General features: G+C 37.8%; 5 protein-coding genes across 6 annotated transcripts; 1 reads left to right on the top strand and 4 right to left on the bottom strand.

The window, feature by feature from the left end:
- Positions 1-24: 24 nt before the first annotated feature.
- On the bottom strand, positions 25-5,596 carry LOC111805316 (Zn-dependent exopeptidases superfamily protein). 2 transcript variants are annotated; one of them, XM_023690326.2, is made up of 11 exons: positions 5,173-5,596; positions 4,741-4,798; positions 4,553-4,663; positions 3,895-4,032; positions 3,282-3,351; positions 3,156-3,211; positions 2,259-2,384; positions 1,985-2,124; positions 682-754; positions 512-586; positions 25-426 (listed from the first exon to the last, which is right to left on the bottom strand). In XM_023690326.2, exons 1-11 carry the CDS (start codon positions 5,313-5,315, stop codon positions 115-117), a joined length of 1,302 nt encoding a protein of 433 aa, XP_023546094.2. In that variant the 5' UTR covers positions 5,316-5,596; the 3' UTR covers positions 25-114. The 2 variants fall into 2 exon arrangements, with proteins under 2 accessions (XP_023546094.2, XP_023546095.2); XM_023690327.2 differs by having other exon boundaries at positions 5,169-5,309.
- Positions 5,597-7,882: 2,286 nt separating this feature from the next.
- On the bottom strand, positions 7,883-9,397 carry LOC147790398 (BTB/POZ domain-containing protein At4g30940-like). Its single transcript, XM_087128554.1, has 2 exons — positions 9,190-9,397; positions 7,883-9,117 (listed from the first exon to the last, which is right to left on the bottom strand). The coding sequence occupies exons 1-2, from the start codon at positions 9,395-9,397 to the stop codon at positions 7,952-7,954; spliced, it is 1,374 nt and encodes a 457-aa protein (XP_086984680.1). The 3' UTR covers positions 7,883-7,951.
- On the bottom strand, positions 7,883-12,658 carry LOC111805771 (protein DSS1 HOMOLOG ON CHROMOSOME V). The gene is made up of 3 exons (XM_023690994.2): positions 12,500-12,658; positions 11,730-11,856; positions 7,883-10,433 (listed from the first exon to the last, which is right to left on the bottom strand). The coding sequence occupies exons 2-3, from the start codon at positions 11,818-11,820 to the stop codon at positions 10,306-10,308; spliced, it is 219 nt and encodes a 72-aa protein (XP_023546762.1). The 5' UTR covers positions 11,821-11,856; positions 12,500-12,658; the 3' UTR covers positions 7,883-10,305.
- Positions 12,659-14,261: 1,603 nt separating this feature from the next.
- LOC111805770 (uncharacterized) lies at positions 14,262-15,383 on the top strand. The gene is made up of 2 exons (XM_023690990.2): positions 14,262-14,418; positions 14,532-15,383. The coding sequence occupies exons 1-2, from the start codon at positions 14,310-14,312 to the stop codon at positions 15,053-15,055; spliced, it is 633 nt and encodes a 210-aa protein (XP_023546758.2). The 5' UTR covers positions 14,262-14,309; the 3' UTR covers positions 15,056-15,383.
- A 1,543-nt stretch (positions 15,384-16,926) lies between these two features.
- On the bottom strand, positions 16,927-22,859 carry LOC111805769 (1,4-alpha-glucan-branching enzyme 1, chloroplastic/amyloplastic). Its single transcript, XM_023690989.2, has 14 exons — positions 22,486-22,859; positions 22,269-22,385; positions 21,699-21,909; positions 21,395-21,464; positions 21,030-21,299; positions 19,996-20,902; positions 19,742-19,858; positions 19,419-19,481; positions 18,695-18,802; positions 18,236-18,337; positions 17,906-17,973; positions 17,724-17,805; positions 17,488-17,604; positions 16,927-17,387 (listed from the first exon to the last, which is right to left on the bottom strand). The coding sequence occupies exons 1-14, from the start codon at positions 22,561-22,563 to the stop codon at positions 17,208-17,210; spliced, it is 2,490 nt and encodes an 829-aa protein (XP_023546757.2). The 5' UTR covers positions 22,564-22,859; the 3' UTR covers positions 16,927-17,207.
- Positions 22,860-24,143: the final 1,284 nt, after the last annotated feature.

Genomic DNA, 24,143 nt, shown 5'->3' with positions numbered 1-24,143 from the left:
GATAGAAACTTCGACATAGGTCGATAGAATTCAATCATCTGTGCTTGTTTAGAGTAGGTGTGGCAATAAACATATGTAGTCCAGAAACTAAACACATCTTTCTGAATGTATCTGTCAAAGGGAAATAGCAGAAACAAGTGGTCTAAACTTGTTCTTAGAAAGTCTGGAACAAAACATGAACATCAATAAGACTGACGACAACAAAAATAGCCTAAAATAAGTTCTCATTTCTTGCATCCCTAGCTCAAACACCTCCCTCTTCTTCCCATATCTGCTACTCCTCTCAATCAAGTAACCTTCAAGATAATCATCAATCGACACCAGCTTGTCTAAGTTGTCCCTTGAACGGAGCTCGGTCTTGTCAAGGTACTCTGGACCGAGCTTAAAAATTGTAAAAAACGCAGCAGACCAGTCGCCGAGAACCCTCTAAAAACAAAGAAGAAAATTTCATTCAGCTAAGGATTTTTCCATGGACATTTAGTGATGAAGATAGCAGGAGAATGTCACATACATTGAAGGTAGTGGGATCTGTGGGATTGAACATTCTAAAGCAGTCTTTTGGTGAGGCAGCTTCGTATCCATATATCTGATATGATAGCATGATGAAGAGAGAGGCTTATTTTAAGGCCAAAACCAAGATTAGTTCATGCAAGTTTAGATAGCAGTTCAGATTTGACAGACCTCAAAAGTGAAAGCCATGGGAACTCTTGCTTTGTCAAACATGAAATCTGTGGCTGTCCCATGTGCCAGATACCTTAAGAAACAACAATTATGCTGGAAGTATTTCAGACCCAAAGATCAATAATTAAGGGATTCTCAATTAAAAGACCAAAAACTTCAAACCAATTAGCCTTCAAGACTAAGCCAAGAGGCATCTCTAAAAGTTTGGGTTCCTTGCAAAATAATAGATAGTTGTCTATTTCGTGTTTAAATTTTAGTAAAAATACCCATTACCGGGAGAAGTTGTATCAATTAAAGCTTACAACTTTTATTGTAAAGTCATTAATATATAACTTTTACAAGACATTATGACTTCTTTAAAATGAGATTTATCATAATATTAAAGACATTGAAATATGAGTGGATTTTAATCTTCTTGTGCACTTTATTTTTCTCTATTTATTTAGAATAATTTATTTAGAATAATTACACGATAACTTTTCTTATCATTTTGTTAGGATCTTTGAAGAAGAATAAATTTAAGGTGATTTTGAGTTTTATTTCAAATGAAATCAAGTATAAATTGTTATAATCTGCTTGTTTGCTTTGATACATGCCACATTATTTATCTAGTTAGACACTTTTTTTTTTTTATTATTTACTTCGAATCAATCGATATCTATCAACTAATTATGTCATGTTAGATTTGATATTAACCCATCTAAGTTAGACAAAGGACAAAAAAAAAAAAAAAAAAAAAAAAAAAATCATAAATAGAACATTTTAAGGTACCATTAAAATACATTTAAAATGTATACAAAATGGTAACGGAAAAAATCGATGACTCAAAGAATTTGATCAATTAGGAATAATTGGATAAGTTCATCAACTTATTTGGATTAGATTGAATTGAAATAAATGAAAAACTTGAGTTAAGTTAGTTCATGAGGGTTAATTTTGAAAAAAGAAATATTTTTTTATTGAATAAATAGATATATATTTAATTTCATAATTATTTTATTTAATATTTATTCTCTAAAAGCACTTAAAAAATAAATTCTTAAATTGTCATTTAAATCTTAATAATGTTTAAAAATAAATGTGAAGATATTTTATATATTAAAAATTAAAGGTATGAATAAATTATCTAGTTATGGTTGGGTTGGAATAGGTTTATTATTTGACGGGTGTTGTTTGGGTTGGAAAAAAAACTTACAATTCAAGCAATTAATTAGGTCCGAAAAATTGTCCAAACTCGATTCAATTCATGAACATTCCTACCTACTAAACAATAAAGAAAGAGTTAATGAAGAAGTAAACTAACCCGACCGAACCTCCGCCCGATCCAATCATGCAGCGCTGGTGGCAATGGAGATTGTTGAGTTCTTGAAGCAGAAGTTTCATTTGTTGAGCAATTTGGCCATCAGGAGTTGTGTTTTTATGGTCATAAGGCATGAACAGAGCCTATTGAAGTGAGAATCAAAAGCAGCAAGTTGTATGAAATGTGCATGGAAAAATCTCAGCAATGGCTTTCAAAATTGAATGCCACACACAATTTGAGTTCCATTTTCATTCAATTAGTTAGTATTGTTTCTTACCTCCATGCCTGAATGCACATTGACCCATATATGTGGATCAAATGTTAAGGCAAGTTTTCGCATCATTTGAGTTTCTGGTTCGCTGAAAGGTGCAAATCCAGGATTTTCCTCGTAAGGATTATAATCCTGCAACAGGGAGGAGAGCTAAAATGTTGGAATTGAAGAGAGAAATATAAAACCTTACAAAACGGCTATAACAGCTCAAGTCCACCGCTAGTAGATATTATCCACTTTGTGTCGTTACGTTTTGCCGTCAGCCTCACGGTTTTAAAATGGGCCTACTAAGAAAAGGTTTCTACATCCAACAAATGTGGGATCTCACAATCCACCCCCCTTGAGGGCCAGCGTCCTCGCTGGCACACCGCCTGATGTCTGGCTCTCATACCATTTGTAACAAGCCCAAGCCCACTACTAGCCGATATTGTCCGCTTTGGCTCGTTACGTATCGTCGTCAGCCTCACGGTTTTAAAATGCATCTACTATGTAGAGGGTCTAGCTCTACTCCGACTAGTGTCTCGCACCATCCGGTGATTGGCTCTGATACCATTTATAACCGTCAAAGTCAACCGCTAGTATCTATTGTCCGCTTTGGCCCATTACGTATCGCCGTCAGCCTCACGGTTTTAAAACATGTTTACTATGGAGAGGGTCTAGCTCTATTCCGACTAGTGTCTCGCACCGTCCAATGACTAGCTTTGATACCATTTGTAACAGCCCAAGCCTACCGCTAATATATATTATCCGCTTTGACCCATTACGTATCGCCGTTAGCCTCATGGTTTTAAAACGCATCTACTAGGAAAAAGTTTCTACATCCTTATAAAGAATGTTACGGACTCTTCTTCTTCATTTTTTATGTACATTTTTCATAGTGCTACTTAGAAGATAGATACCAACCTTCTCCTTTTTACCCCAATCGACGCTCCAATTCCTGTTCAAATCAACACCTCTCCCTGCCATAGAACACAAACTCAGGCATGAGACCCTGTATGACCATATAATGGAGTAAACCAGCTGCATTACCATTTCTTCTTTCACATAGATCCCCGTCCTCGACCAGCCTGCGCCCGTTTAAGTTTTCCATTGGCACCACCTGACAACATACATAAGCAAGCACATCATTTATGCATACACAAAAATGTAGCACCAATATCAGTTAGAGCATAGATTTCTTCCATAAAGGTGACGACCCACATCGAAGAACTTGATAAATATAGAGGTGATCAATGTTCAAGCTCAAGCATAAACACAAGTACCGAGTATTAAGAGCAGAAAAATGTGGGTATTAACTACAATGCAGGCTTAACTGCATGGACTTCATTGCTACTTAAAAAGAAAGCCAGAGGTTAGCTGGAAGAGAAGGCATCCTGAGTGATTATCTGTAACTTTCCTAAAATTATAGAACCAAAAACTTTACACGCCGTTAATTTATTCCACTTATCAATGTAAAAAGTTGCAGCCTTCACACATAGCATGAGATCCCACATCGGTTGGGGAGGAGAACGAAACATTTTTTATAAGGGTATGGAAATCTCTCCCATGCAGATGAGTTTTAAAAATCTTGAAGGAAAATTCGAAAGAAAAAACCCAAAGAGGACAATATCTACCAATGGGGAGCTTGGACTGTCATACATACCTTAATGACAAGCTTGTCAAGTGTGTTGCTTAAGGAAGCTCGATCCATGTGGGGCAGCAACTGTTCTTCACTCAAGATTAAAAGAATTCTCAGTGCAAGTTCTGTTGTTATGAGCTCCCTTCCATGCTGTCCAAAACTCTGGAAGACAAGGAGGAATCATCTGTCAAGAACACCAGCAAATTTCCAATCTGAGATGATATGTTCCCTTAATCGTTAAGGAGGAAAAGAAAAGAAAAGAAAGAAAAAACTGATCTATGAAGTAACCCTATTTTAGTTTAGATCACTAAGTCCAGCAATGGTTTTAAAACGTATCTACTAGGGAGAGGTCTTCACACCCTTATAAGGAATGCTTCGTTCCCCTCTCCAACCGATATGGGATCTTACAATCCACCCCCTGGGGGCCAGCGTCCTCGTTGGCACACTGCCCATGTCTAGCTCTGATATCATTTGTAACAGCTCAAGCCTATCGCGAGCAAATATTCTCCGCTTTGGCCCATTACATATCACCGTCAGCCTCACGATTTTAAAACACGTCTGCTAGGGAGAGATTTTCACACCCTTACAAGAAATGTTTTGTTCCCCTCTACAACTGACTAAGATCTTACAGGAATAAAAGCCTAGAAGATCAAACGAATATGCAATTCAACACAAAACTTACAAGAAGTATCCGGAATTTTGACATGTCATTAACTTTATTCCTTCCATGGCAATATGTAACAACTGGAATTTCTGCAAAATAGCCCTTATTTCTAGCCTCCAATGTCTCTATCTGCTTAAACACTCAAAGTAAGTAACCAAACCAAATCATCATGCCTGAATTAAGGAGAACCAACAACAAGAACATACAGTCAGCTTATCAGGGTGTCGATGGACCAAAGCTTTTATCTCCTTCATCAAATCAACACTGCAAGATCCAATCATCCAACAAAATGGGAAAACATTCAGAAAGAATCCAAGTACACCATTGTTAAATGAATAGATCACCATTACAAAAAGACCTTGAAAGTATTCAAACCATATGAATGCTAAGTTAATTTTCAACAAAGATAAATGGCGTAATATGAAACCCTACAAAAACTTGGATCGGCAGAGAACAGTATCAGACTCGTTAAAATAGCCACTAAATCAAAATTCCAGAACGAAAATTACAACAGAGAATCAGCATACAGTTTGTATGATGGAATGCCCAAATTCCAGAGAGAAAAGCGACGATAACGATCATCGATGCAGTAAAATTACGAAAGAAGTGTATGAATCCGAATCAGAAGACTTACAAACCTAGAATGATAAAGATCGCGATTGATTGGAGTTAATCTATTGCCGTCAGGATCCTCAGCAGTAACGAGAAGACAATTGAAACATGTGAAGAAGCAGAAGAAGATCCAGAACAGGGGAAAGAGAGAACAGAGAGAGCGACCCATACGGCAGAAACAGGGGACAGTAGATCGTGGGTTTAGTTCGAGTTCAACAGAGGATCCATTGTTGCAAAGCTTTAATGGAAATGATGAAATGAAAGAAGGGAAAAGAAATGGAAATTTCAGCAGGTTGAACGCTGTGGATCATGCAGGCTTTACAATTATCATCCCCAATAGCTTTGTAAGAAACATTCTTAGAAAGAATTTGAACAGCTAACTGATAGGGCCATCTGCTGCTGCTGCTGCTCCTGCTGCTGCTGCTGCACGATTGTTCAATCCGACATTGTTCATCAATATGCGAGAAAAAGAGTTTTTGTGGATTTCTCGTGCAATGTGCGTTTTGTCTTGAGAAAAATGTTATAATTGCATTTTGGTCCCCCATCTTTCTCCTTATTTCGTTTGGTCCATCTTTTAAAAAAAAAAAAAAAAAAAAAAGTTACATGACGTTCAAATTATATTTTAACGCTAAATTAATAAAAATAATATTTTTCGTTACATTTTATCTAAAACAATACTTTTTTTAATTTTTTAAATTTAGTTTTGTATGGAAACGGTTAATATTTGTTTCAATAGTGTTTTAAAGATACCCTTACGTTTTCAAAAGTTTCATTAATACCTAATTATACCTATTTTTAAAAAAAAAAAATCAAAAATATTTTTATCAGTACGTTTCAAAAATACCCATAAACTTTATAAAGTAGCATTAAACCATTTGTAGATGATCTATAAGATGTCATTACACGATTTTCATCCATATATTGAAGTAATAATTTTTTTTAACTTTTTTATAAAGGTAAATGGTGTTAATGTTACTTTTAAAATTTTATGAATATTTTTTAAACATAGTACTAACCGTAAATATCTTGATTTGATGAATTGATTTGTATCTTGAGTTTAAAAACAAGTTTTCTTTACTTTTGATATTGATTTTGGAGACAAATCCGTTCTATGTTCTTTCTTGAGATGAAATCATCTTAATTTGAGAGTTTTAACATTTGTGATCGGGGAGTCCCAAGAGTTTAAATTCAATTGGCTAGGTTTACTTGACATATCAAAGATGAGTGAAGGAAATCATCAACCAATTAAGACAAGGGAGGCGACAGAGCAAAGACGACCATGAACGATGGTGAGCTTAGTGTCACGGTCCTACATTTTTTACCGTGCAGCGTCGTGATATTGACACGCTCACAACCAGCCTCAAGGGGAATTAAACCCCATATATATTTTTCGTCCTGGCTTTCTGGCTTCGTCGGACCTTAGGCGAGGTTTGTCTTTGCCACTCGAACATCGCTTGTGCGAAATCCAAGCTTGTCCGTCTACACACGCCGCCTGTGCGTGCATGTTCAGTCATCTGCGACACAACCGACTTGCCTCTACACTAGGCCAAGTCATTCGGCTCGATCTTGCCTCTACTCGGGCCAAGGTCTCTCAATGCAATGTCGTGTCTCATCTTGTCATCTCGATCTCCATCGACATGGTCCATATGTCTTGACGTCATCCCGAGTCTCGGGATGTAGTCGACCATCACAACTTGTTCGGTCATGCCATCGAGAATGGGCCCGCGTGTCGTTCATCTCATTGGGACTTCTCGAACATCCATCCATCCTGGTTCTATCGAGGCATTGGCCCTCCCGTGCCAATGCCGTGTCATTTACGGATACCGTGCCAGATAGCGGGTGTATGTAGCAACCTCCAACACACGGGCTGAGGCGCAATACCAGCACACCGGTGCTGTCCGGCACTGTCCTTGAAAAACCAATTTCAAAAAAAGTCGCCTGATACACTCGTCTCGGCACGCTCGCCCACGCTATGCCACAAGGTAGCTCACTTAGGCCACAGGGCCCAGGGGTGGTGGAGAGCTAACACCATGGAACCCCTATAGTACATCTTGAGCCATTTTCAATCTTCTAGGCATAGACATGATTTTGGTGAACAGTCATACGGTGTCGTGCATTGTCCGTCCGGTGTCCGATTGACACCAAACTTGACAAGCATTCATATTTCATATGGACGGACTTAACTCCCGGACCGCATGTCCTAATTCCTTCCGAAACCCCGACTTTTGAGGTTAAGGCCCGGGACCCTACCCGACTCTTCAACAAGCCTATCTTTGCCCTTCTTGTCTATTCGATGTCTCTGTCTTGTTTATGTCTCAACTAGTCTTCAATGTCTACTATGTGTGATGTGTTGATGATGCATCATCCTCCTTGATCGCATCATGCCACTCGTCTAGGCCCTCGCGTGGCCGGATGGCGCCACTTGAAGGTTACCGCTTCTCTTGTCGCAACGTGAGGGTCACAACCTACTCTCTTCATAGTTAGGTTGTGGCACTTAGCACAACGATCAAAGATGTGAGGCACCCGCAGTCAAAAGAGGAAAAGAAAGAAGATGAAAAAGAGGGTACAACCAAAACTTGCAAAATTTCTAGGACATACTTCTTTCCTTCAACATTTGACACGTCATGAGATGATATATTATTTTACTCAACGACTAAAGTATTATTTAAAAAAAAAAAAAAAAAAAATCAAACTACCCCGACTAAAGGGACTAAAATGTAATTTGAGAAACTTGGAGGACTAAATAAAAAATATAATATGCTTAAAAAGTTTCTCAAAACAACAATCAGTTCAATAACTTATTGGCTATATAAATAGCGGCGGCAAGGGCGACGGTGGTGTCTCCCATACATTGATATTATAGTGATTAAATTGCAAAGCTTGAAGTGAAAATAACCTGTCCCCTCCAATGGAGAAGTCCTGAATGAATCCTCCATTTTTGGGTTCAACTTGAGAAGCCAATTCCCATTCAAATCCAGACCCACAATACACTGAAATGGCACTATTTGTAGAGCAAAACAGCTTCCCTCCATGCCATCCCAGCTTCGGCTTTCCACCAGGTACAATGTGCACCATCTCCCCTGGCAAAGGGAACCGTTCCCTTGTCTCTTCTTCTTCAGAGCTCCACCAAGCTCTGTTCATTTGGGACTCATCTCCGAGCCCTCTCAAGTCGAAAAAACCGAAAAAACCGTTCTCGTCTATTACACAGACACAGTTCATTTCCTCAATCCCCATTGCATCTACTAATGCTCCTCGATGTTTCAGTTTGTATGGATTGTGCTCCCAATGACCTGAATGCATTTCTTTCATTCTTGGATCAAATATGCTTATTCTATTGCTTTGTGGGCTACGTATTGCTGCTAGTAAACACTTGTTACTTGGCAGCCATTGAAGCTTGAAGGTGTTGTGAAGCTCACTGTTATATCCACCTTCTAAGAAATCAATCTGCTGCCCTGTTGTTGTATCCCAAGCTCCAATGCCACCCACCTTTGTGTATGAATCATGTTTACAGCAACAAAATATTTTGTCGTTTGAGTTGTTGATCGCTAGATTTCCGGGTGTTGTTCTTGAAAATTGATTGTCTCCTCCATGAGATCTATAAGAAGAAGATGAAGTTTGAGTGAGCTTAAATTTATGTTGAAGTTTAGCAGTTTGTGGATTGAAGAGACCAATTCCACCGCCACCATCGCCACCAGTGTTTGGATTTGAGTGCTTTCGGCCACTGATTAAGATGCTTGTTGAATCATACCACTCCATGTCCACAATCTTCATATAATCAAGATTTGCAATTGAGAGTTCTTGGAGCATCCAATCGTAGACATGGAAAACTCTGCCATTGGCAATTGAGCAACTACCATTGGCACTTGCTCTTATTAATGAATGATCTTGCAACAAAGTTCGACCAGTTATGGAGGATGCAAGTTTGAGATTTTCACCGTCTAACTCGACGCTTCTGGCAGAGCGAACCTGGTCTAGAAGTCCATAGTAATGAGCTTCTCTAAAGAGAAGCGTGTCGGGAATGGTTGGAGCAACAAGAAGCTGACCAGTTCGAAGAAGATGAAGAAGGACATGGAAGCAAGCAGGGTCTCTATCAATGAAATATTCTCCAAATTCCTCGTATTGTGCTGTCCAGGCACCATCCAACATAGCTTTGAATAACGAATTTTCACCAGCATTCGAAAGGGTTGTCGCTGTTGTTTCGAATATCTTGCCTCCGACATTGAATCTCACCTTTCGTTTCTGAGTTACCATGGTAGTTCAATCCTAGCAGACAAAAAATATGGTGATGGCAAGGTTCTATCGTCAGTATTTAACATTCAGTTTTCTTAGTTTGAAAGAAAGCAAATGACAACAATATGAATCTGATAGAGTTTGGAGCATTTTTCTTTTGCTTTTTGAGTGTCCTCTTAGTTAATGTTAAGCTTCTCCAAGTATTTAGCACCTAATTTTCTTAGTATGAAAGAAAACAAATGAGAAGGATACATACCTTTTTCTTTTGCTTTTAGAGTGTCCCTCCCTTTATTTGAGGACAATACTTTCTTTACCCAGTGGAGATAATAAAGTGAACAATTAAATGAACTTTACCTTTACCTTTCTTCCCCCCATCATCACTGTATGAGCTTTGTTGCAAAGGATTTCCAATGCTCTGACCAGAAATAAGCGAAAAAAAAGGCTTTCCTTTCTTCTGCCTTAAGATGTTGGCACTCAGCAAGATGGGCTCATGGTGTGGTGGGATGAAGCCTGCCAGACAAAGACAATGGCTTGTCAGCTATGTTCCTGAATAAGATTAGTATAAAATGTTATGGTTATTAAATTGACATAATGAGTTGTGATTTTAGAATTTTTGCGTAGAACTTCACAATTTGAATCGGTTAAACACAACGAGCAGACTGGTACCTTGATTAGTATAATGGAACAATTACTCGACTCTATAAAATTTCATCGAATAAAATTTGAATCTTCTCCCTTCACCTCTAGTATTGCGTCAATAGGTGCTCAATATGCTGATCTTAAATGCTTACAATGTTTCCGATTCGGGCTAAGCATATTCATGACACTAATTGCAAAGATAGAAGGCATAATAAAACCATATTGAGGGTCAAACAGCACAAATAAAACATAGATGTTGGCAGATAAAAAAGCAAGTGTCAAGTGTCTCTTCATTTTTTCTCCGCATTGCTCTCCAGTTCTCTCTTAAGCTGCAACGAGAAGTCATCATTGACATCATCATCATCCCAGTCGTCTTCCCACTGCTGAGTAATTTCTTTACCTTCCTTGACTTCCCATTCTGTAATTGATTTTTGCCCATGAGAACAGAAGGAAAGGTTATAAAAGTATTAGACGGCTTAAAAATGTTATGTCAAGAACAAGAAGCAGATTAATAAGTTTTACACCAGAATCTGAAGAAGATTAAGTTGCAAAAGAACTTTGAAATGGAAGAAGGGATCTCTGAATTCTCTGCTTGGTAGCAATATCTTGCTAGGACTAGGACTACGATATATATGATATATATTACGAAGTTCCAACTTCTATATGAGCAAACAAGAACCACCATGAATTGCCTTATTAGTGCATGTGAAAAAGTAAAAAGACCAGGGTGAATGGGTTCAAAACCTCATGGTGGTTACCTGCTTAGAACAATATCTCATGAATTTTTTGGCAGACACATGTTATAACCTCAGAATCAAGTAGTCGTCCTATGAGAATAGTTAAGGTTCACTCCAATCTCATCAGATCCTTCATTTGACTTCCAAACTTACAGGCAATTTTTGCTATCACATTGTGACAGAATGAGATGTCTAGGACATGCAACATTCAGTTGACAATATTATGCAAGTGCAGCAAATACAAGACCACATCCTTCAGGATCGAAATTTACAGTCTACCAAGAGTTTATTATTGGCACACCAACGATCTATACTTCTCCATTTAAACAACTCCAAAACATTCTTATCACTTCAACAGTTTTCATTTTAAAGTATATACAAGACTTCAAAGGATATGCATGGCTTTCAAAACATAGTCTCAGTCGACAACATCGTTAAGCAACCATATGATTTGAATGTTAGACTTAAGATTCTTTATCCTCTTCCAAACAATCAAGTAAGTGTAACCACTTTTGAAAAATAAAGAAAAGCCTCACTTTTTTTTATAAGTGATTATATTGACTTAAAACAAACATCTAGAGAATTTGAATATCTTTATTCTTAAAAAGGCCCATCCAATATAGTACTTAAGGGGCATATCTTTTAAAAACCATGGATTATTCCAACTCTTCTTTATCCTAATCAACACTTGTTTTGATTGATTGTTACTATTGCAATTGAGTTTACAAATATTCTAGCTGATTTTTTTCAAACACTGGATTCCAAGAATTTACTAGGAAATAATGAGTGAACAGAACAACAACAATAGGGCATCCAAATGAAGAATGCTAGCAGTAAGGATTGAGCCAGTAACAGGCTTATCCAAACCGTTGCATAACATTCACATTATTTTGGCTTAAACAAAGGAGAAATTGCACAACAAGCACTGATAAATACAAAATGAGTGCAAATTGAAACCAAATAATTACAAGTCATACCTTCATCAATCTCAAACTCTTCAAACTCATCATCATCCTCAAAGAGGTCAACTTTCACTTCCTCAGTAGCTGCTTTCAGTTCAGTTGCCATCACAAAGCTCACACAGGTCTACAAATCCTTAGTTTTCTGATAGATCAGCAACAAATTTGAAATACATTAACAAGTGAAAAATACACAATTGAAGGCATGTTTTTCTGTTGAAGCTTTTTGTAGACGCAAATCACTGCACCCAATTTCTTGGGTTCATTGTTTAACCAACTTGAACTATCAACTAATCCAATCCCAGAGGGATTGAGTTGGATTGAGCAGATAACATCGTTTTACACTGTTCTTTCAATTTCGCCCTATATATTAGAGATTTTTTAGCACACATAGTCATGAATTCGAATTTCGGATATGAAGCTCACTGAAAATTTAATATAATCTATAGTTACACCAAAAGCCTCTATAATCTGCAGGTATACTCATAAAACCTAATGGAATATAAAAATGGAATAACATATTGAGTGCTGATCGCAAATACGAAACTAAAACAGAGAAGAAAGCAAACGCGGAAGAGAGAACTAGAGGCAAAAGGAATGATAAACAAAGACATAAGTTCGTTCTCTTTTGTATTCCCCTAATTTTGCAGAGAATCACAGAAGAAATCATAAAGCAACCCATCAAATACATCGCAATTCACAAAACAAATTGTAAGCCATAGTCGAGATTGAGAAATGTTGCATAAATTGTAGGCAGATCAAATTGGAGAGAAAAAAGAGCTTAGAACCTGGAGAGAGAGTTGTGAGAAAGATCAGAAGCTTCAAATGGCCGTCGAGCAGGGACGATCGAGGGAGTCGCTTGTTGCTTGATTTCTAGTGACGAAAAAAAATGAATCGAGATACCTTAAGGGACAAGTCGTCAAGCCTTTGTCCTTTTACTTTAGGTATTCATTTTCACTTTGTTCTTTATCTTTAATATTATCCAACCAAATTTCTTAATTTTTGTGAGCATCGAGGCCGAGAAGGAGTGAGACGTAATGATCTTTGAGAAGATTACAAGGTACAAGGTACTGATACGAGTGTCGATCCGGACACTAAAATGGAAGTGTGTTGAATCAAGAGTTAGATAGTAAGCGTCTCTCAACACAGTCTGAGAATAGAACAAGTAAGGCAGAGGTATCTTCCCGACAAGTCTTGCTTTCATTTGTTTCGTCTTTCGAGCATAATCAAATTATGGGGAACAAGGACGGCGGAAAAGAAGGGACTGAAGCATTTGATTAGGACATTGCACAATGATCCGAAAACTTTGTTGCATCTCTTCGGATCAACAGGATTGGATGGTTGGCTGGAAACTAATGGATCCGCTCAATGTCACGGTCGTACTTTTTCAACTATGCGGCGTCGTGATCTGTCGTGATCTTAACACGCTAACAACCAGCTTTGAGGGCTTTGTCGCATCTCTTCGGATCAACAGGATTGGCTGGAAGCTAACAAATTCGTTCAGTGTCACAATCGTACTTTTTCAATCGTGTGGTGTCGTGATATTGACATGCTAACGACCAGCCTTGAGAGGAATTCAAGTCCATATATATTTTTCGTCCAGCTTTGCTGCTTCGTCGGACCTTAGGCGAGGTTTATCTTCACCAACCGAACATCGTGAAGAATCCAAGCTTATTCGGTTACACACGGCGGCACTGCGCATGCATGTTTAATTGTTTGCGCGACATAACTAACTTGCCCCTACACTAGGACAAGTCATTCGACTTGATATTACCTCTACTTGAAGTCAATGTATCTCAATGCAACGTCGCATCTCATCGTTTCATCTTAGTTCTCAATTAACATGACATATATGTCTTAACATCATCCCAAGTCACGGAGTGTCGTTGGCCATCGCAACTCACTCAGTCATGCCATCAAGAATGAGCCCACGTGTCGTTTATAACGTCGGAACATCTCAAACATCCATTCATTTGAATTCTATCGAGGCATTGGCCCTCCCGTACTCATGACATGACATGCATGTAGTGACAACTTTATTTTAATTGAAAAAATAGGATCGTCGCAAGATATCAACTCAATAGGATTTATAAAATCAATATGAAATGCAAAAGTTTGTGGATATACGAACCAATCGAGTCAAACAGGTACCAATCAACTTTTAAGATATTCATTAGTGTAATTTCTGGTTGAGTCATGCTCAAATTGGTAATTGCAATATTGTCTTGGAAGTTTCCTAATTTATAAACATTTTTTAATGTATAATTATTTAATTATTATTTTTATATAAGGCCACATTAAACGTATAATTATCGTTTAATAATTAAATAATTATTAAATGATAATTATACGTTTAATTAGTAAAATAACTTTTAATTTGCATTATTATAAAATATAAACGGCAATTTATTGAAAAATAAATAGACACGCGGCTGACAGGTCAGCCTCCCATATAGGGTTCAAAAAATATGACCGTTGAGGACGCTCCTCTCATTTAAATCTCAATTCAAACCCATCGCCAAGAACCTACAACAAGACAAAATTCATTCACAGATTTCAACAAGAAAATAGCGTTTCTCCGTCGGTTTCCAACTATCAATGTCTAAGATGAGATCTGATCGCAGGCCGCCGCTCGCCAGATCACCCTTGCGGCTCAGATCTCGTCGGGTTCCTCAATCGAACTCAACCTCGATGCAAACGCCGCCCGGTAAATTGGAAGCAACCGAGTGAATATTCCGTTGATTACGATGAAAATCGTTCTTGTTTTTGTTTAATTTTGCGATTCTTGAACTGGTCTACTATGTTTTTGTCTGTGTACAGGTTCTTTGACAAAATCGCTGAAAATGATCCGTCCTTCGGATCTGCAGGAAACGGAGCTCCGACCTGAGTATCGGACAATTTCTTGCGAGTTACGAGCTCTGGCAAGCATGGTTAAGATGGAATTAGGATGTGAAGAATCTGAGAAAGGCGGAGTTGGCGATAAATTGAGCGTGAATTCGAGTTCTCTGTTCGAGCGGGGGAGATTTTACGACGAGTACTCTGCGAGGAGGAACGAGAGGCTTAAGAGAAAGAAAGCCGAATCCGCATCCGAAATCAAGACTCCATACACTCTCGGCGTGACGGTCGAATCTTCGAAGCGGCACAGTTCGAAGAAGCTTGCAAATAGCTTGAGGAAATCGGTTGGTGCGGCGTTTTCTGTGGAGCAGAGCGCGGCGGCTCCTAGGTATTTGCTGCGAAGCATGACGAAGGAGAACAAGAAGCCTCCATTGCCAGTGAATCTTGAGAAATCCGTGATTGCTGCAGGAGAAAGGAAAATCACGACTCGAAAACTCCGAAGAATCTGAAGAATTAGGGATCAGATCTTGACGTCAGGTGGAATTCTTGATTTCCTCCTCTCGTTATCTTTGATTTCTTTTCTTTACTTTGATTCAGATGGTTAAAGAACTGGATTAGTTTTTCATAATGTGTTCTGGATTTGGATTTGGATTTGGATTTGGATTTGGATTCGCATGTAGGATTGTGTAGTGTAGCTAGAATTTTCCAATTCGGAAATATCTGACTAAGCTTCTCTCTTCAGCATACCTGGCTGCCATGATAGGAAAAGAGGGGCATAGAGAGCACATTAGCTGTTAGGGCTCTTTGTGAGTTTATGCAAATAAAAGTTCTTGTTTATCTTGTCTTCTTCTTCTTTCTTCATTTTTTACATGTTAGAGAGCATTACAAAGCAATTATACACTTTCTAAACTAGGCAGATGTTGTTGGCTAATTCCCAATTATACACATTTCTAATCTAAACTATATTGTCCTCTATCATCCCTCTACCCGATAGTTATATGTTGTAAGTCGTTGTTGTTACCTTTTTGCTTGCATCACATATAACACCTCTTTCAAATCTTGCTTTCAAAACTTTCTTTCGAAATCTCTCTGCCCTCATTTCGTTTTCTAAAACTCTTTTAAATCGGAACCAGAGGCTCGAGCATACGTCGCTTGACCGTAGGTGACGCAAGAATGGATTGGCTTAGCTCACTTGTTGCTGGGAAGTGAGTGATGCACAATCGCACGTCTTCTACCATCAAAAGTGCGATTGTGACAAGTGCGTATGTCCTCCTTAGACGATTGTGACAAGTGCGTATGTCCTCCTTATGTCCTGCTTAGACTTTCGATTTCGAGCTTATCTTCTTTGAACTTCCTATTTTGAGCTTCAGACTTATCTTCTTTGGACTTTCTATTTCTATTTTTCAGGCTTATCCTCTTTGGGCTTTCTATTTTTATTTTGGGCAGGCTTATCCTTGTCGAACTTTCCATTTCTATTTAGGGCAGGCTTATCTTTGAACTTTCCATTTTGAGCTTCTTGAACTTTGAACGGGCTTTCTATTTCTATTTTAGGCAGGCTTATCCTCTTTATCCTCTTTGAACTTTCCATTTTGAGCTCTTATCCTCTTTATCCTCTTTGAACTTTCCATTTTGAGCTTTGAGCTTCTTGAACTTTAAGTTTCACTCAAGATTTTTAAAACGCATCTTTACTAAGTAGAGGTTTTCACACCCCTCATCGTTTTGGCACAATTTCCCTTCAAGATTTTTAAATCACATCTTTGCTAAGTAGAGGTTTTCACACCCCCTCATTGTCTTGGTACACTATTCGGTGTTCACCCATTTTGGGGTTCAACATTCTCTGACTAGTACACCGTTTAGTGTTTAGCTCTTATATCATTTGTAACAGCCTAAGTCCACATCTCACATCCCTGATAGCTCTTATATCATTTGTAACAGCCTAAGTCCACATCTCACATCCCTGAATTAATTCAAATTCTAATTTACATCAAAGAATTTAGGAAATGAGATATGGGATAAAAACAAAAAAAAAAAAAAAAAAAACATAGCTCGCAGCCACTCTCCAAAGATGGAGTTGAACTCATAAAAAAAATAATAATTAAAAGAAAAAGCTCAATCCTTGATAAGAGCATATAGCTCAAATCCTTGGTTTTTATGAGAGTTGGTAGGTTTGAATCATAAAAAACCTTCATGGTAAAGAGAAGCTCTTAAAGAACGGAAATTATTAGTATCTAACAGGAAATGTGTATACTCATTGATATTGATATCCTTTAAATAAGATACAAAGGAGCCATTGATACTTACCAATGAAAAAAATATAAAATAATTAAATACTGAAAATAAAATAAAATATACTCTAGATTAAATTATAAAAGAAAGAAAATAAAAGAAAGAATATTAAGATATAACATCAACTTATACAAATATTTACAATTTTATTTTCAAAGTAAACCTGTTGTGCCCATATCTGAAACTGCAATGATGTGACCAATGCTTTGGCACATCAAAAGAGAATCTAGCTACAAAATACACTTCAAGAGTGAAATTTTGGACATTATTCAAGTTTTGTTGCATACATTGAGTTTTTTTATATATTTACATTAGAAACTCAATGTATAATTCAAACAACTTTTCTACTCATCATCTGATGTCCTTGCTGCTCTACTAGTCCTCTCTCACTGGAAAATCTTCTATCTTGCTCGAGTGAACATCATCATCGCCTTCAATCTTTGAAATCTCACCTTCCTCGTCCCGAGCTAAGACGACATCAGTGGCATGTGCCTCGCTCGCACCAACTGAAACACCATTCTCTTTTTCTTTGCTTTCATAAACCCTGTAGTAAACCTTAAGAGGGAAACATGAAAATGTCATGTGAATGCCACTAGGGGAAATGGAAGGATATCATGAAACTAAAAAGCAATTCAAACAGCCATGTTTGTCATACCACACAAGTTCGAGCAGGTGAAAGAACTTTGAAGGAATTGGGTCGGTTGTTAAAATTTGTTTCGGGTACCCCGGGGATTCCTTCTGGGGATGTAAAATGGTCGATGTCGTGGCCTACCTGTTACCGATGCATGAAGCTAAAGATCATCAGAGAAGCAACATGTAGTTTTCTTATGCATCCCAAAGAAGGAAATGAATAAAAACTTAAGAAATGATGAACCACCAAGGATTTCTTACTCTTCCACGTCCGCCGAACTCCGAAGCATCGCTATCAAGTGCGACTCTGTACTTTCCAGGTATGTCACACCCGACTTTGTATCTGAATGCATTTGAAGGATTATATATCATAATTGTACGGGAATGGATTGGCTATACCATGATTATGAAATCCATGTGCTCTACGTCACAAAACCACATACCCGTCGTAAGTGTTTATGGGATGAAAGTTGAACACGAACACTAGGTCTCCACGTTCAAAGACGATCACCTACATCACGACGGTCAGTTAAGCTAGATGGTTTTAAAGTTTGCAAAGCAGTGTTTATGATCAACTCCAGACTTCATCAATGAAGATATTAATATCCAAATGGAATTTCCAGCTAATATAGCTTTCATTCCTTTCAAATACTAATATCGCATATTATTCATTTTATCATGAATTGAAACCATCATGGATCCTAACTAGATAATCCAAGAATACAAATTACTGTGAAAAAGATTCAGTTCTTCAGGTTTGAGGGAGTAAGCACCTTTTCTTCTTCACTTGTACAGCTCACAATCTGCTTGCTTGATGCAAGGAATGAAAACTTATCATCAAGCGAGTTCATTGCTCTGTCAAAAGCATTCAAAAACTGTACCAGGGATATGGGATGGAAATGTTAGAGCTTATCCACCTTAAGTTAACAAAATCAGAAATCATTTACAAAATCGAAAAAATCCATAGTTTGCTACAAAGTCGATGCCCTTGAATTCGAAAAAGGAAAAGCTGCAACTATTTTTCATTGAGATAGGTCTAAAGATCTTGAAAAAACTTTATGGTTCAGAACAATTAGTCATGCTGTTATCATTTATAAGAATGAAAGAAAGGAAGCATCATATACTCGAGAAAGATAGCACAAACGAACGGTCAACTGAAAATGTCGTCGATTGATAAAACTTTAACGTGAACCTAATAATTAACATAGCAATATACGAATGAAACGTCCGACCTTGTATCTCAGGTGATCTGTGTCAGGCAGATTCCATTGTCTCCTACACTTGTCATAACTCCACCCGTTGCCTTCTCGTGGGAAGTCGATCCACTCGGGATGCCCGAACTATAAGAATCAATAATAAAAATTCGCATAAAATGATGTCAGTTAAGAATGTGAAATTAAACCATTCGAAACCACAGGGCACATATCCAAAACTAGAATCATAACTAAAAAAACATAAAGGGTTAAATTCCTTATCTAGTTTCTAGAATTTAAAAGGTTTCAATTATTTCTTAAACTTTCTATATAGTTCTAAACAATCTGTCATTAACACTATTGGTTCAATAATGATGTGGCATGCTAACATTATGAATTTATGATAATCATGCACAACATGTGCCAAGTCAGCTCCACAAATAGATCATCCCCTAAACTCGAACCCCTGTTCGTTAAGTTGCCTACCTATATATAATCCACCATGTACACTCTTTGATGTTAAACTAATAGAGTTAACAACAATGACCTATTCAAAACAAAATTGAAGTACTCGAAATGTATTTAGAATTTTTAAAAGATCATAGACTACATATCGCAATTGATAACATACAGGATCCAAATTTAAAAAACGAACTTCCAACAAAAACTAAAATGTAAGCTAATATCAGTTTATTAGAGATAAAACTTCATATATTAACAACAGGCCAAGAGATTGAGCAGAAGATTTAGAAACTAAACTCACCTCGTTTCCCATGAAATTAAGATAACCTTCCCCTCCTAAAGCCATGGTTATAAAATGTATCATCTGCCACACAAAAAATGGCAGCTTAGTGTCTGAATAGGATGACCAATATGCTAATAATCATTGATGGGAAAATAACAAGGTCGAAGAAGGTAGGAAATCATCAATTATGCTCGAACATAGACTGCCAATAATCCTGGCATGTTGCTTATATTTGGACAGACTGATAGTCCGGAAATGAGACCTTCTATTTCATAACGGGCCGCCTCTTTTATGTTAAAGCTGCCTAGTACATGAATCTATGAACTAGGAAGAAACTAAACCTTGTGCAGCGCAATCCCTCTTTCAACAACAGGAGAAGCCTCTGTCAAACAAGACATGCCAGAATACATTTCTTTATCCATTAGCAGAAATGCAATGGTCTTGTCTCCAACAATCGACTGTCCAGTATATGCAAAGAAAAATTTGCCACAACTATATTAGTTTTGACAAAAATCACGAGAAATAACAGCACGAACATTAATTTTGTAATTACTCTTGCTGTTATCAAACTATAGAAATAGAATAAGAATCTCACCTGATCATGACTCTCAGCATAAGATATGCACTTCTCTGAATATCTTCTATTTGTCAAGTTCCAACTTATCTCGCCCATGGACCATTCCTCATCATTTTTGTTCTTCACGTAATCAATCCATTTGTCAGGAATCGCCATTTGAAGGCGGTAGTCAAAACCAATACCCCCTTCAGAAACAGGTATTCCAAGACCAGGCATGCCCGAAACATCTTCAGCAATTACAGTGGCATTTGGCAAAATGCTATGAATCAGATTATTTGCTAGCATCAAATACACAACAGCATCAACATCTGTTGCTTCACTAAAATACTCATTATAATTTCCAGTGAAAGCGGTGTTGATTCCATGGTGATGATACAGCATCGAAGTTACTCCATCAAATCGAAAGCCATCAAATTGGTACTCCTCCAACCACCATCTTATGTTTGATAAAAGGAAACGCAGAACTTCCCAATTGGCATAATTGAAGAGTCTACTATCCCACAGCTTATGGTAACCACGATCTCCAGTGTGGAAATAAGAATCTTGGGTACTTTGACCAACATCAAAGCCATTAAGGCCATCAGTGACATTGTTACTTGCATGGCTATGAACAATATCCATCAACACCCGTAAACCCAATCCGTGAGCCTTGTCAATAAGATATTTCAGATCCTCTGGAGTTCCAGATCTACTGCTTATAGCAAAAAAGTTCGTAACGTGATACCCAAATGATGCATAATATGAATGTTCCATAATAGCCATCAACTGAACGGTATTGTAGTTATTTTCTTTAATACGAGGTAAAACAAAATCTGCAAATTCTCTGTATGAATTAACTCGTGGTTCTGAGCTACTCATTCCAACATGAGCTTCATATATCCGTGGGGCCTCGGGCTTTGCTGGACGTGGATGCTTAAATTCATATCTGCATTAAGGTCAGAACAGTGACACATTAACTTACCAATTATCTTTGCATTCAAAGACTAGAAGATAGTATTCGGAATCTCATATAAGACGGTGAACCTCGGTAAGAAACATTGGACGGCCAATACCTTTCCAAAGGAGGGGGTTCCCAATAAACGCCATCATATGGTGCCCCGAATCTTGTAGGATCTGCAGTGGCGTATTTAATCCAAGCAGGTATGCGATCAATCCAAGCTCCATTTCCATGCTTAAAACGAAACTTAACTCTTGAATTGTGAGCAATGGCAGGTTTGCCATCAATATCAGGAATATTTATACTCCAAATGCCAAATTCGTTCTTTTCCATTCGGTGGTTGGAACCATCCCATCCGTTAAAGTCCCCAATAATTTGTGCTTCCCTGAAAATAATAGAACATGGCATTTCCATTTGGAACAACAAAAATAAAGACATTTGTATGATCAGAGAAATAAAATACTAAGAACAAAATCTTACTGAGCAACTGGAGCCCATTCACGATACACAATGCCATCTCCTTCTCTATTAAAGCCAAATTTTAGGTATCCTAAAGCATAATGGAAGAAGTAAGCTAATTGAAGAAAAACATGAGTAAATTATAATTCATTCAAGTCAAGAGAATGATTGACACTAAGACTGATGCTTCCTGAATGAACACAAGCATGTTCTACAGCAAAATATGGATTATAACACAAAAGACTTGCAAAGGAAGTAGTTTCCATGATAATCAATCAATGACTTAAAAGCAGCAAGCAATCTTCAATGTGATTTAAGAAAGCACCTCGTGCAAATTCATCAAGGCCTCCTTCATGCTTATCAAAAAGGTTTAGAACATCCGAATATCTCCCTATTCTGTATTTGAAATGATCTTTGAAGGGTTCCAAGCTTGGATCATGGCGCAAGATGCCAATATCCTTCATGTTCTCGTCAGCAGATGACACTGTTGATGTATCATCTGTCATGACAGAAGAGATAATAGCAGGACTGTGAACCTAGCAAAGGAAAGCCGCCAATGTCATAACATATTACCAAAATAAGCTTTAATTGTGCCTCATAATGCTTTCCATATATTCAGAATCAACAAAAAAAATCAAAACCTAAACACAAATCCATCCAAATAATGTCTCCAAATCAGATCATAGCAGATACCAAGAAAAATTCTTGGACAATCATAGCCACAAAGATTAGAAACCTCATACTTGGATTGGAAATCTTTGCATTCAGTTAAACAAACGAAAAGTAAATGCATTAATTGCCTTTTGGATTCGAAATTTGAACAAAAGAGAATGTCCTTCCCTTGTATGCACTGCAAGTAACACTAATCACCATACAATGATAGTAGAAAAATTACCCTTTTGTAAGTCGAGAATGGAGCCATAAATGGGTGCATCTGCCGGTGATGCGACATTCTAGACCTAAAATTCAGCTCAATTTGTTGTCTCAATGGAGGACATTGATTCCTCGAGTCCTATCAATATCAAAAGAAAACTCCTCAAACAAGTAGAAAACCAGGGCACAACAAAGAGGGGAAAAGGATTCTCGGAAACCTATAAAGCAATGAGAAGTACCGAAGTGAAATTCTTCTTTGCCGAAAGTGACAAAGAAGCAAGAGCAGTCGAAGGAAGAACACAAGGAGAAGCCAGCATGTTCTGCAACTTAGAATCGCTTCAACATTCCGATTCTGAGAAATCTTCGATACTCTGTATTTATTTCACTTCGATTGAAATGTCTCACTCGATCAAAACGTTCTCCATCGTTAATTCCTTACGCTGAAACAACTGTCTTCTTCGATCGTCACTTATTGTTTCCATTTGAGTGATTTGTCCGAAAAATATGAAGAACAAAACATCATCTTCCACGTGACAACGTAACAAACCGTGAAATTTTGATAAATCTGGTAGCGAATCGATAGCTCACAGTGATATAATTCTCGATCACGAACAGGAAATTGTTGGACGGTGGAGAAGGGATCTCGCAATATTGATTGATTTGATCGTGCATCGTTACTGAATACTCTGAATTTGTCTCGTTAAATTAAACAAAATGGTTAAATCTTTTTAAACTTTAATTTTATTTTAAATTAAATTAAATTAATAAAAGCGTCATTTGTTTTTATAATACCTTAAACCTTTGAAAATAATTAAAAATTAAAAAAAAATATATTCTTTATATAGAAATTATCGTTTCAACTTTCAACTATTTAAAATATGCCTTTAACTTTCTTTTTAAAGTAATTCAGAAATATTTATTTTTTTTAAAAAAAAAAAAATTTAAAGATATTCCTTAAAACTTTTAAAATATTATTTCTTTTTAATTAAAAAAAATTAAAAAATACATCTATCTGGCATTAGTATACAAACCACAGTTACTACCACATTTCAAAAATACTCATATATTTTCAAAAGTATCATTAATATTCTTAATTTTTTTTAAATCACATTTAATATTCGAACAAAAATTGTTTACGTACACAAATAGATCATCTTTCATTTTTTTTCGCTGGCACTTTTTCCTTCCTTCAATCGGAGGAACAACGAGAAAGCTGGTGGCACTCTTTCCTTCCTCCAATCGTGGGACCGCCCCCAAAGCCACCCCCCCCCCCCCTTCAGAGCCCAACGTCTTTACTGACACACCATCTCGTGTCTACTCCCTTCGGGGAAGAGCACTCTTTCCTTCCTCCAATCGATGTGGGACCGCCCCCAAATCCACCCCCTTCCGGAGCCCAGTGTCCTTACTGGCACACCGCCTCGTGTCTACCCCCTTCAGGGAAGAGAACTCTTTCCTTCCTCCAATCGATGTGGGACCGCCCCCAAATCCACCCCCCTTCGAGGCCCAGCGTCTTTACTGGCACACCGTCTCGTGTCTACCCCCTTCGGGGAAAAGCACTCTTTCCTTCCTCCAATTGATGTGGGACCGCCCCCAAATCCACCCCCTTTCGGAGCCCAGTGTCCTTACTGGCACACCGCCTCGTGTCTACCCCTTCAGGGAAGAGAACTCTTTCCTTCCTCCAATCGATGTGGGACCGCCCCCAAATCCACCCCCCTTCGTGGCCCAGCGTCCTTACTAGCACACCATCTCGTGTCTACCCCTTCGGGGAACAGCGAGAAAGCTGGCACATTGTCCGATGTCTAGCTCGGATACCATTTGCAACGACCCAGACCCACCACTAGCAGATATTGTCCTCTTTGGGCTTTCCCTTTCAAACTTTCCCTCGAGGTTTTAAAAC

The sequence above is a fragment of the Cucurbita pepo genome, chromosome 11 (genome assembly GCF_057944985.1).
Source record: "Cucurbita pepo subsp. pepo isolate OVF chromosome 11, ASM5794498v1, whole genome shotgun sequence".
Lineage (NCBI taxonomy): Eukaryota > Viridiplantae > Streptophyta > Magnoliopsida > Cucurbitales > Cucurbitaceae > Cucurbita > Cucurbita pepo.
Note: the sequence above shows the minus strand (reverse complement) of the source record. Positions and strands in the feature narration are given on the sequence as shown.

Coding starts and splice junctions, on each gene's coding strand:
- LOC111805771 (XM_023690994.2), bottom strand. CDS start 11,820: ATGGCAACTGAACTGAAAGCAGCTACTGAGGAAGTGAAAGTTGACCTC. Junction 10,434..11,729: donor AGAGTTTGAGATTGATGAAG/GTATGACTTGTA, acceptor AATCAATTACAG/AATGGGAAGTCAAGGAAGGT.
- LOC111805770 (XM_023690990.2), top strand. CDS start 14,310: ATGTCTAAGATGAGATCTGATCGCAGGCCGCCGCTCGCCAGATCACCC. Junction 14,419..14,531: donor CTCGATGCAAACGCCGCCCG/GTAAATTGGAAG, acceptor GTCTGTGTACAG/GTTCTTTGACAAAATCGCTG.
- LOC111805769 (XM_023690989.2), bottom strand. CDS start 22,563: ATGCTGGCTTCTCCTTGTGTTCTTCCTTCGACTGCTCTTGCTTCTTTG. Junction 19,859..19,995: donor ATGCTGAGAGTCATGATCAG/GTGAGATTCTTA, acceptor TATACTGGACAG/TCGATTGTTGGAGACAAGAC. Junction 19,482..19,741: donor GAGGGATTGCGCTGCACAAG/GTTTAGTTTCTT, acceptor TTTGTGTGGCAG/ATGATACATTTTATAACCAT.
- LOC111805316 (XM_023690326.2), bottom strand. CDS start 5,315: ATGGGTCGCTCTCTCTGTTCTCTCTTTCCCCTGTTCTGGATCTTCTTC. Junction 2,385..3,155: donor ATTGGGGTAAAAAGGAGAAG/GTTGGTATCTAT, acceptor TCCCTGTTGCAG/GATTATAATCCTTACGAGGA. Junction 2,125..2,258: donor ATGTGCATTCAGGCATGGAG/GTAAGAAACAAT, acceptor TCACTTCAATAG/GCTCTGTTCATGCCTTATGA.
- LOC147790398 (XM_087128554.1), bottom strand. CDS start 9,397: ATGGTAACTCAGAAACGAAAGGTGAGATTCAATGTCGGAGGCAAGATA. Junction 9,118..9,189: donor TCTTCATCTTCTTCGAACTG/GTCAGCTTCTTG, acceptor ATGGACTTCTAG/ACCAGGTTCGCTCTGCCAGA.